Source organism: Haliotis rufescens, unplaced genomic scaffold (genome assembly GCF_023055435.1).
Source record: "Haliotis rufescens isolate VD_foot unplaced genomic scaffold, xgHalRufe1.0.p SCAF_14, whole genome shotgun sequence".
Lineage (NCBI taxonomy): Eukaryota > Metazoa > Mollusca > Gastropoda > Lepetellida > Haliotidae > Haliotis > Haliotis rufescens.
Window position 1 is genome coordinate 25,643,247 of NW_025963824.1, and position 12,385 is coordinate 25,655,631.

Below are 12,385 nucleotides of genomic sequence, written 5' to 3' on the forward strand. Positions count from 1 at the left end.
CTTTAAAAAACTGCACCTTGTTACAAATAAATCGGGGGTGGTCGTGTAGCCTAGTGGTTAAAGTGTTCGCTCGTCACGCCGAAGACCCGGGTTCGATTCCCGACATGGGTACAATGTGTGAAGCCCATTTCTGGTGTCCCCCGCCGTGATATTGCTGGAATATTGCTAAAAGCGGCGTAAAACCATACTCACTCACTCACTCACTACAAATTAATCGACACATAAATTTATTGAAGGCCATAAGGACCCATACAAATTTGAATTTGAAACTACGGGCCCGACATGAGATCTACGTGCCACGGGCCTACAGGCCTACGGGCAAGGGCTTATTTCAACCATTGTCCTCAAGTAGTTTAGAGATACATATTTCTGATTAATCTGATTATCAATATGATGTCCGTTTTGCCGGTGAGAGATACCGATCTTAGAAACCATGGACTCATTGCCTCAAGTTAAGCTTTCCTTAAGTCTTGCTTATTATTTGGATGTTAAGTAGATGTAAGATATCCGATGGTATCCAGCGGTGACTATGTATTATATATCCCTGTAGGGTCACAAACTAGATTTCTGTAAACATGAACTTACATATGGGGCCATAAGGTAGCCCAGTGGATAAAGCATTTTCTTGTCACACTAAAGGCCTGGGTTTTGATCTCCCAGATATGTACAATATGTGAAGACCAATCTGGTGTCCCACGTTGTAATATTTGTGGAATATTGCTAAAAGTGGCAAAAAGTAAATTTACTTACATGTTTGGGAAGAAATGTTAACAGATGTCAGATATCTTTTTCTGAGATCAAGTGGTCGTAAACTAGCTTAGTTCAAACTTTAGTGAAATGCAAACTTTTGTCAATAATAGTTTTAAGGGGATTCTTGACCCATTCTATACTGCTGCTTTCTGTGAAACATATCTAATATATACAAGAATATATAGACTATCATGTACATGTTAGATCTTAGCGGGATTATAGGGATTATTAACAGATCAGTCTAGAAATTGCTCAGGGGTTGTTTAAGGAGCAGGGTACTAAATAAGGGGTCTACGGTATGCCACATTGGGTCAAGCTTTCCTTACGCTTTGATAAGTACTCAGACATTAAGAAGTAAATGTTAGGTATGGGATATTATAGGCTGGAGAACATCTATACTGCTCAAAAGAAGAAAACACCTTATTCTGCAATATTGGTGGACAGATTAACAATAGTAAGAGGGAAGATTCGGGTGTTCTTTTACTTCTTTTAAGTAGCATATATTATTATTGACTTGTGAGTAGAGTATCTACTCATATTCCAGTCCTGGTGGAGCTCAAGTCGTGTTTTCCTTAGGCTGTGGTAATTATTGAAAAATATACGACTACACTTTTGATGAGGATATTTTCATCTGATTCTCATAATATGACACATGTCTATTGAAATAGAATGACATCTGTTTATCCCAATGAAATGCTGAGTTGTCTTGCTGCATCGAGATATATGATATAAACTGGTGAATATCTGACATATATCCCGGTTCTTCTGCAGCCATATATCCTGGTTCTTCTGCAGCCATGACACAGGTCATTATTCAACTTGGTTTCAAGACAATGACTGTCTGAAACTTTCTTATAATGAAGACTTTCAGAAAAAGCAAAACTGTCTTCAGTATTGATATATTCTTAATCAATGAATATTTTTCTTGTCCCATAACACCTGTTACCCGATGTGCGTGTGTGTTTGCCAACCTTGGTCTGCCCTGTAGGACGGGTCATGCAAAGCCATATTGATATTTTTACAGTTTATCATTTATGATATCGTCAGTATGTTTAAATTTCAAGAAAAGTAAGTTTTTAATGTGTAGAAACCTTTGAAATCTAGGTTAGAATAGGTCTCCTTGCTATTTGTGCCTTGAAAAGGCCAGAAGGCTGTAAAATATAAAATACAATTTTAATTCGAGATTGCATCATGTGGCTTATGTTGGGTCTCAATAAGTTATATTGAAACATTGAGGACTTGAATATTTGATTGTGTGTCTGGGGGTACAGATGGAGTCATTCCAACAAAGAAAAAGTGAGAATGTCCCAATAAAGCTGTTTGACAGCACACCTTTGTCTACCTTTTAGCTTTGGAATGTTTGATCATTGCCTCGTTTAGGCCTTGAAAGGCCATGCATTTAGTAGCTTAAAGACTACGTGAACCATTCGGATTTTATCACATGTCCCACTGTCTATCTTGTCTACTGTTAAAAAATGTCAGAAAATTATGCAATTGAAGTCTTCAGGTTTTTAAAATGTGAGTTAAACTGAAATAATTCCATTTTCCTTTGTGTTGTGTTTGTTGGTGGTTACTTAATCAATGATACCCATTTCACGCGCATGTACATTTCAACAGTGATCGCTGCCTTGAAATATACAACTCAAAAGAAGATAAAGAACACCCAATTCCTTCACGATGCTGTAGTTATTCGGTCATTAAAGTAACATGAAAGAATTGGCTGTTCTTTAGCTTCTTTCGAGTAGAATGTTTGCTTGATTCAATTCTGTTTGTACCCTATGTGTTATTTCACCAAGTTGCCCCAAGTTGTTCAAATACCACTTAAATCAAATGTCCGAAAATTATGGTATTCTGAGTATAGTAAAAGATACTGTTTGGTGTGTATGTAAGTGTTTGTTTCAGCATAATGTAAGCAATGCAAACTATTTCTTACAGATGTAACTGAACATTTCACCTGGTATGGCCAAAGTCCTTCCAAGTTTGACACGGATGCCTTAAATCAAGGATCACTCTGAAATTAGCACTTGAACAACTTATCTATGCCCGGTCCTAAAAAGGCAATAAAATTGCGATAGTTGACAGATTTTGTGATTAAAAATGTAAAGTATGTCTGTATTGTAAGATAGTCCCTGAGTGATGGGGTGCGGAGGGATATTGACACTGTCTACCAGGCACAGGCCAGCTTTACACGATGCCCTACTTTTGCAGGTGTGCATATTTATACTGGGGGGGGGAGGGGGGTGATGAGTGGGGAGGGGGGCAAGAGGGGGGAGGGCAAGGGAGCAGGGAAAACAGGATGTAAAACTATCTTACCAGTGAGTGATTCACTGGGTGAATAACATTAATGCAAAATCGGCAGAAATTGGAATTGAGTGGTATGATTGAGTGCTTGTTGAGATTTAGGTATGTGTGACTTTGTCAAGGGTGGTTTACATTTTAGGGGAAAATAGTTGTTTTTTATGTATGTTTTAATGTCCAAATTGACAAAGGAAGATGATAGAAATTGCACTTTCTTGGTTTGTGAATTTGTATAAGAGTAAGTTACACCCTGCTGATGTATATTGCATAGGTGGTGTAAATTTGATATATCACATAGGTGGCGTAAATTTGATATATCACATAGGTGGCGTAAATTTGATATATCACATAGGTGGCGTAAGTCACATAGGTGGTGTAAATTTGATATATCACATAGTTGGTGTAAATTTAATATACCTTATTTGACGTAATAAGCGCCTATGGCATTCTCAAAATTAGAAATAGGGAGCTCTTATTAGAATATAATTTGGGTGAGAAAAAACAGTTGAAAGATTGTAAATTTCATGGTTTATGCTGACAGTTTATGAACAGTCTGTGCCTATTATACATGACAGATATATTTTCCAGAATTTAACTGCCCATAATTGAGGGTGCAAATAACACATGAGTGCGTTTATACACGAATAAATAAGTCTTGTGTACATTGATCAATTGGAAGGTGCTAATTGGGATTGTTCACTTGCCAATATATTAGCAAATATCGCCGTGGGCACTTATTATATCGAATACGATATCACATAGGTGGTGTAAAGTTGATATATTGCTTAGGTGGTGTAAATTTGATATATTGCTTAGGTGGTGTAAATGTAAGATATAACCAAGGACGTGGAAGTAGACTGCTTCATTTGGACATGTAATGATACAGCAAGGAGCGAAGGACCAGATGGGGCTGTAATTGATGCGGATGTGTGGTGTTATGGTGAGGCATGGTTTACTGTACAATTACATTATAGGTGAGGGATATGATACATGTGAAATATGGGTGAGGTGAATTGCAATACAGATGTTTGGGAGAGGTGATGGAAACAATAAATACTGAAGGGCAAAAGAAACAATGCTTCATTAAAATACTCATTAAAGTTTCTTATTGAAATATTAATACATTTTTTGGAGCTATACCGCAGTGTGGATCCCACATTCTTGTATCGATATTAGCGCCATGCAAAGAATTAGAGAAACGGGGCTTTATTGGGATGCCATTTATCAGAAAAGCCACAAGGAAAACACAAGTGAATTTTGAATTTCATGGAAAGCATTCTGGACCTTGTACAATGCTCGTTTGTTAAGTTGTGTTTTGGCCACCCATTATATCCATATTTGTGTCACTTTTAGGCCGTCAACATTGAATTTGGATACAATGTAATGTAAAAAACGAGATACCACCAAAAAAATGCTTTGATATTTTCCTAATTATGGGTGAGGTAAAGTGAGGTGGGGGATATGATACATGTGCATGCTTTAGGTGAAAGATGCGATACAGATGAATCTCTTGTGAGGAGGGAATACAGAATGTGTAGAGGACAGAAAACAGGTTTAATTAAAAGTAGCAGTGAGATCACGTCTCTCTTCATGAACATAATTGGTAGCAGTGTCCTGGTTTACTGTTGCTGGGTTTGGTGTTCCACTCTGACTTTTCAGATTTGTTCTGACCCGTGAAGATCCGGGGTGGAATAGGTCTTCAGCAACCCATGCTTGCCATAAAAAGGCGACTATGCCTGTCGTAAGAGGCGACTACCTGGATCTGGTCGTCAGGCTCGCTGATTTGGTTGATGCATGTCATTGTATCCCAATTGCGTGGATCGATGCTCATGATGTCAATCACTGGATTGTATTGTCCAGACTCGATTATTTACTGACCTCCGTCATATAGCTGGAATATTGCTGTGTGTGGCGTTAAACAACAAACAAACAGATTTGTTCTCTTTTGAGGTGTGCTGAGTAGACTGGGGACTGCCATTAATGGCTTCTTTATTTCCAAATTGCTTTCTTGGAGTTGTCTCAGGGTATGCACAGGTAAACTGAAGATGGCTTTTGCTGGGATGAGGTCACCGTTTGAAATATCATGGTCTAACAAGTCAAAATCACGATACTATGAGCTAGGGGCATTTCACCAAACTGAAAGATTGAATCTCATTATATTTTTCATCGGACCCCAATATTGACAACATGAATGTGGTGTCAGGACACAATTTAGAGATGGATGCAAGTTTTTGTACTGACTCACTTTGACGTTAGAGATGGTCGAGGAATGCCATGCCAGCATGAGCTTTGTTCACTTTGTGACTTGGGTATAGTGTATGCCATTATTTGAAGAGGTCATTGTACTGGCCAAGTCCACATTTACAGTAAACTACGGTTATAACAAACACACTTATAACGAACTTACTTTTTTGGACCTGACTATTTGCTGTAGTTTTACTTATATATGCTTATAACAAACTAAAATTAGAAGTCCCTTTGAGTTCGTTATAACCGTAGTTTACTGTAGCTTCATATTGACAGTGTGTCATTGGACCATTTCTAAGGACTGTCACTGACCAGACCCTAGATCATATATCTACCATGATATTGCATATCAAAACCTTGTCTGTCTCCCCGAGCCCAGAGAATAAATTAAAATGGAATCAAACTCTAGTCTACAATGTGTGAGTGAGTTTGATTTTACGCCGCTTTTAGCAATATTCCAGCAATATCACGGCGGGGGACACCAGAAATGGGCTTCACACATTGTACCCATGTCGGGAATCGAACCCAGGTCTTCGGTGTGACAAGCGAATGCTTTAACCACTAGGCTACCCGAGCACCTCCTCGCCTACAATGATTTAGCAAGGTGAGAAAGTAAGCATTGTCTAGGGCTTCATTTGGATTTTACTCTTTTTTTTGTAGATATATATTTTAAAATAAGGTAACTATATTTCTAAGTATTAGTCTAAAGCCATACAGAATTAAATATGTTCAAAGACATATCAAGCAGTACTGAACAAACTTTAGACTTAAGGGTGCTCTATGGAATTACATAGTTCAACCTTATATTTTCTATAGATTCTTTATTTCATGTTATCTGTGTATATTAACTGCCATTGGATGAGATTCCCATGAAGCTAGAATGTTTGTGGGACTATGAATACAGTGTTTCACGTAAAGAAAAATCAGAATGTGTGATTTTTCTTGTGTAGGTACTTGGGGACAATACAAGTGAGGTGGGTGTTTGGCAGTGAGGCAGGAGGGAATGAAAATATAATAATTTATTATGGCATTAATGGGCTGGTCCGAGATTGACCTCTCTGGTTCCATTAGGTTGACCCTTAGAGATTGACCTCCATTGCTTCACGCCTGGTCAGTCCCTGTCAAAAACATTCCCGGCCCTGCTTGAGTAACCCTCTCTTGACCCTGGCACTGTAACACGCCATCGGAGGTGGGGACTCTCCCATTGTGAGGTAGAAATGTACTCGTGGGTCATAACAATGGCCGCCTGGGTCCTCTGTGGAACTCTCCCATTGTGAGGTAGAAATGTACTCGTGGGTCATAACAATGGCCGCCTGGGTCCTCTGTGGAACTCCCCCATTGTGAGGTAGAAATGTACTCCTGGGTCATAACAATGGCCGCCTGGTCCGATGTGAAGTTCACCTACTTTCTTTATTTAGATCAGCTCTGTACGTGAAATAATGTGACCACGATGATTGGGTGGAAATTTATGTGGGAGCTCAGTGATGTACCTGAATAGGTGTTAGGTATTTCAGATAGACGGTTCTCTCCCAGGGTATTTGTTTTGTTTTGTTTTTTCTGGTTTTCATGGGAGTAGCTTCGGGACACGGTTAATTGTCATTTCAGTTTCAGTTTGATTTCTCTGAAAAACCACCAACGGTGGTACAAGAGTATACATATATATATACAACATATAATATACAATGCAGATCAAGATGGTAACAAGCCTAAAATAAAAAAATTAAAAAAATTAAGCAAATAAAATAATAATTAATAATAATAATAATAATAATAATAATAATCAAAAGAAATAAAATTAGACACCTTAACGCAATAATGAGTTCAAATGTACGATGAATCTGGACAGATGTTTCAAAGTGGATATATTTTTAGGTGATAACGTTTTACGCAATTTACACATATTTGGCCAGATATAACAGTGTCAAAAGATTCAAGTCTTTGACAGGCTTTAAGAAGTTGGAAGAATAGACTTGAAACTTTTATGGATAACGTCTTTGTTGTTGGTAACAATGTTTCAGGGCTACTTCATCAGGTGAGGGACGTAGGGGACGTAGGGGAAAGAAGTAGCCCTGAAACGTTGATACAAACAATAAAGAAGTTATCCATAAAGTTTCAGGTCTTCATCAAAAGAATTAGCCAATCAGATTTTCATTCTCAGCCGACTATTAAGGTAATAATTGGCCCTTCTTAACTCCCGTCCTTTGTCCAGTGCTGAACATCAAGAACAGCACAACTTGGGTGATGTATTTAAACAAAATCTCAAACAAAAGTGTCATAAGTACACCAGTGCTCTAATTTGCTTGTTGATGTTTTGGGTTGTGGTCAAGTATTATGCTTGGTGGATGGCATTCAGTCCAGTCTATAACTTTAGCCCTAGTTTGAAGCCCAAGTCAAATAAAACTGTTGGGTTCAGTCAGCTCAGCTTGTGAAAGTCCATATGATGACACTAACATCTACTGAAAATGATGCAAAGGTGCAACTTTGGGCAGGTGGACTCAAATGTTTTTGTCATTTTTTTGTTCATTATATCAACCACTGGTTTGGCATGATTAGTTACAGAATGTCAAGATATGGTTTGAATATATAATTAAACCACAAATGTACTTTCAGAATTAAGTCTTGATTTGGACAGTTTAAAGGAAAACAAACCTAAGTTTGACCTTGTAATTATTCTGCTCTTACTGTGATATTCACTGCCTAGTGGCCATGTGATATATGATGTATAATTGGAAGTAACACCCTGCTGACATATAATTGGTTATATCCCATAGGTGGGGTAAATTTGATATCTCATACGTGTAATTTACACCAAAGGCAAATCGCACAGTATTAGAATTATGACCCTGCAATATGTGTTTAATCATTTAATAATGATTTATTACATGATCCAATATTCATAAAGTTATAAGATTGGTTTGGTATATTTTTTTGTTTATAAATGTACTGCAGATATAATCTTTTTTTCTGATTTTGATACCAAAAAGTAAAAATAATCATAATAAAATAATACAAATTGGAGAGGCAAGAAAACCAGAATATCTTTGGGCAATTATCAAGATACGAACATGTGTGTTCAATATGTTTGCACGTTTTTAGCTTTCAACTTAGACTTATGTGTCCGACCTTGATGATTTATTGAAATGAATTTAACATCTGGCTGCCAACTTCACATCTTACTTCATTGTCAGTGAAATTAGGGCGATACTTCTCTATATTCACCAAGCACCATTACATCACAGAAATACATTGTCTGTCAACAGAATATGCAGAAACACTCAAATTTTGAAAACTCATTTTATATTCTTGATCATGTAAATAATACCGGTGTTTGAATTGTGTAGGAATCTGTTGAGAAATCTTGACTTATCAGACTGAAATATCTTACAACGATCATATTCCTCCTGAAATCGTCACTATTGTTTACTAATCTACTTGTTGTATTTGCCTCGTCCTTCGGAGAGGTTGAAAACAAATAATTTCCAGACGGAAATACTAAAAGTGGGAATACTACACAAAGTTGTCTGCCGATTTGGTTTCACTGTCAAAGTCTTAGATCAAAGACGTTTATTGGCTGAATTGACAAGTTAAGGCTAATCGTGAAATCCGCCTGCAAGCGCGAGCGTCGTGAAGCATTGAGATGATCGATGCTGGTGGCTTACAATCATCAGTGCTGTTAGATACAGTTTATGGTAGTGAAAGCACGGGCGATGGACTAATTGATTTTCAGCCCGAAAATGAGATCTGGTAATTTGAAAATTATTTTGTTTCGTTGTATTGAATGGCGATAATTGAAACTGCGATTATTGAGAGGTTTTGAGTTCAAACGTGTAAATAGCATAATCAAAATTCTACACCAAGTCTTATTTTTGTTATGACCGTTCGCCTTTTACCGTTTTATCACTTGTGATCTTGCGGACGTTTATTGCCGATTTGTGACTTCATGCAGAAGCAATTGCAAAATCATTCATTAATTTTATCAGTTAATAATAAATGAACTATGATTGCGTCCCTCCAGAGTCTCGAAGATTGGATTAGTCAGGATAAGTTGATACTGCTCTGGATTACCAATCAGGAAGGCATTGAGTTTTGAAAAAACAACTTTAAATGCGTCTTGGGAAAGAAAGTATAATTTGATTTGGGTAATGACTTGTTTTAGTGTATGCCAAGCATATTAGGGATGTATATTCGATACGTCTGGAGGAAAGTTAAAAAACCTGCATACATAGTTGTCTCCCTTAGTAGGGTATGGCAGACAGGCAAAAATGTTTGCTCCCGTTCAGCAGGGGTGGTGAGTTGTCCCTGCGTGAAGTGTTCCAGCTTGTCTCCCCAAGACAAGGTTTGAAGCCACATGGCTACAGTTTGTGAAAGATTCTTGGTTTTCTCTTCGTAAAATTAGTAAATACGCATAAAAGTCATCTCAGTATTTGCTGATGTTTTGACGAAGATGAGGGAATCCTATTTTTGAGAGGATCGATTCTAATCAGGAGGTTTTATAACTGAAGAATCTGTCAATAGGATTGATAGGAATGTTTTGTCTCTGGAGTTACTTGTTGGACACCAGACTTGAGATTTATCTGTAGTTGTTGATGAATCTTTCTTTTCCAGATGTTTTCCCCACCCGTACCCGGTCAACCAATGAAAAATGGCCCGAACCCACCACCGGAATCTACTATGTACCCTGGGTACAAAGGAGGTAGGTGTACTGCTTTGGTGATTTAGTTCCACGTGGAGCACCACATCATTGCTCCTGCAGGGGGCAGTTATTAGTGGTTGTTATCTCCTTAGCTACATTTTTTGCAGATTCGCCTGCCGAAATTTCACAATGTTGGGAGTAAAAAGTCTAACTGGTGGAGCCTAGTGGTTAAAGCGTTTGCTCATCACACCGAAGACCCGGGTTCGATTCCCGACATGGGTACAATGTGTGAAGCCCATTTCTGGTGTCCTCTGCCGTGATATTGCTGGAATATTGCTAAAAGCGGTGTTAAACCATACTCACTCATTCTGTCTCACTGGTAGTATATCTCGACTCCGGAGATCAGTGTGACCTCTCATTGGTGGTATATTAGACTCGAGATCAGGTGCAACCTCTCGTTGTCTCAATGGCAGTATATCTCAACTCGGGATCAGGTGTGATTCCTGACAGACTTGTCCAGGGATTCTGTACATGAAAAAGTACCAAGGTGAAAAAAGACTATCAGGTAATCTGACCAAGCCATCATTTCACTTTGGTATCAGAATGTATTTTTATCAAGTCTGTTTGTATAAAACAACTGACTTCTCCTCCAAGAATTAATCAGGCATTATGTTATGGACTTTGTGTAAGTTACAAATTACTACGGATCTGATGTATATCCTTATCAAGTTCCACGCCGTCAATCTGTCTCCCTCTTTAAACCAGCATTTATATTGTGCAAAATGCAGTCGCATGGATCTATAACCTGTCACTCACTTATTACTTCCATATTTTGTTCTCATTGAATCCTTTGTTCCATTTGGATCATGTTTTTATCGTCACTTTTTCATATGAGTCATTAGCATCAGATCATACGAAATGTTATTACCTACTAGGGCCTCAGATTACTTATCATTCACATTGGCTATTGATAGTTTTCATTGGGTATTCAATATATTTTCACTCCCTTGGATCAAGTCTGTTTGGTATTTTTATACCAATTAATTCTGCTCAAGATGGTGTTTCAGGTTCTGTATCTGTTTTTATGCTTTTCCATGTGTACATGAACTCGCAAGAAAGATATACATGACTAATGAACTATAAGCGAGACACAGTGTCTGAAAGAACTGCCTGCCCGTAGCTGGTAACGTTTCTGTCGGGCTGCATGAAATTTTCCTCCACATACCCGACTGTCTGGCAGATAATTTTAAGACTACTTAGGTATTCAGTTTTATTATAACTCCTTGTAGGTAACAGTAGTTTGCATTGTTTCATCTGAATCAAGATATGATTTGTCTCTTAGTTTCGGCAATTTTTCAAAATTTCTGATGCCTGAAGGTGGGCAGGTAGCTTTGAAGATGGACTGGCAACACTTATGGGTCAACTACCCGACTCTCTTGTTGGATTTAAAAATTATTTCGAACACTAATGAGGCATAGCACTGTTATTGCGCATTATTCACTGCAGTATTGTATGTATGTGATGCTTGCATTCCGTTAAGAAATTTAGATCTGTGGAGAAATACAGGTATGCAAGTTAGAAAGAATTTAATGGGATATATTATGCCAAGTGCTTTACCGTTTAGTTTTGGAAATTTTCATGCATATTTGTACACGATCATCCAACCTTTTAGTTGGGTAATTGAGATATATTTTGCGTATTTTATGAGAATATGCAGCTTCACTTGAACTCCAACCCTCTCATAGGCAACAAAATGGATGATACAAAATGTATTGGCCACGAGAAGGATGCACAAAATGGCAACAGAAGCAGGAGAATGATATACATCTGAATCACTCTCTGGTCAATAATTCCTTTCATTTAACCAGAAACCATTATTGGGTATCGCGGTGATTTTGTCCCGAACATATTCTATTTTGTCCTGTGAACATTGTTTATTGGCTGTTGTAGACTGGAACTTTCTCTTGTTCAACCACCTTTTATGGTGTGTTTCTCAGGTGCTGCCAATCTCGTTGCCATGGATACAAAGAAATTGATGATTTACCTGAAATCTGTGTAAATACATAAATCTCACTTTATTTGTTAAAGGTTCAAGTTATTTGCCAGGCCGAGGAAAAGAATTGAGCGTGACTTACTCTCAATGGTTCCTTTAGATTAGCCGATAAAGATGCTGTCTTCTATTTCTCGATTTTATTGCACTCTTTTCAGAGCAGCTTCCGATATGCAAATAAATATATGTTTAGAGAATCTGATGATGAGGCTGAGATTGCCAGTTTGATTAAAACCAGATAAAAATATTTCCTCTGCCTGATGATGTTGATAGCTGGGATATGAAACATATGGATCGTGGGTGGTTCTGTTTCTCCTGCGCTGGGTGTATATACTGTATATATACCTATGTTCAGTTCCTCCTGAGTCCCACATCGTGTTTAGTATACTACTCAAAAGACGTTAAGA

General features: G+C 37.9%; 1 protein-coding gene across 10 annotated transcripts in view; it reads left to right on the forward strand.

The window, feature by feature from the left end:
- Window positions 1–12,385, forward strand: part of LOC124131248 (transcription factor 12-like) — a 151,574-nt gene that overhangs the window by 27,799 nt on the left and 111,390 nt on the right. For all 10 annotated transcript variants that reach the window (XM_046494374.2, XM_046494373.2, XM_046494378.2 and 7 more), the window contains one exon: window positions 9,901–9,988. In XM_046494374.2, coding sequence (XP_046350330.1) covers window positions 9,901–9,988 — 88 coding nt within the window. The remainder of the gene's footprint in view (window positions 1–9,900; window positions 9,989–12,385) is intronic.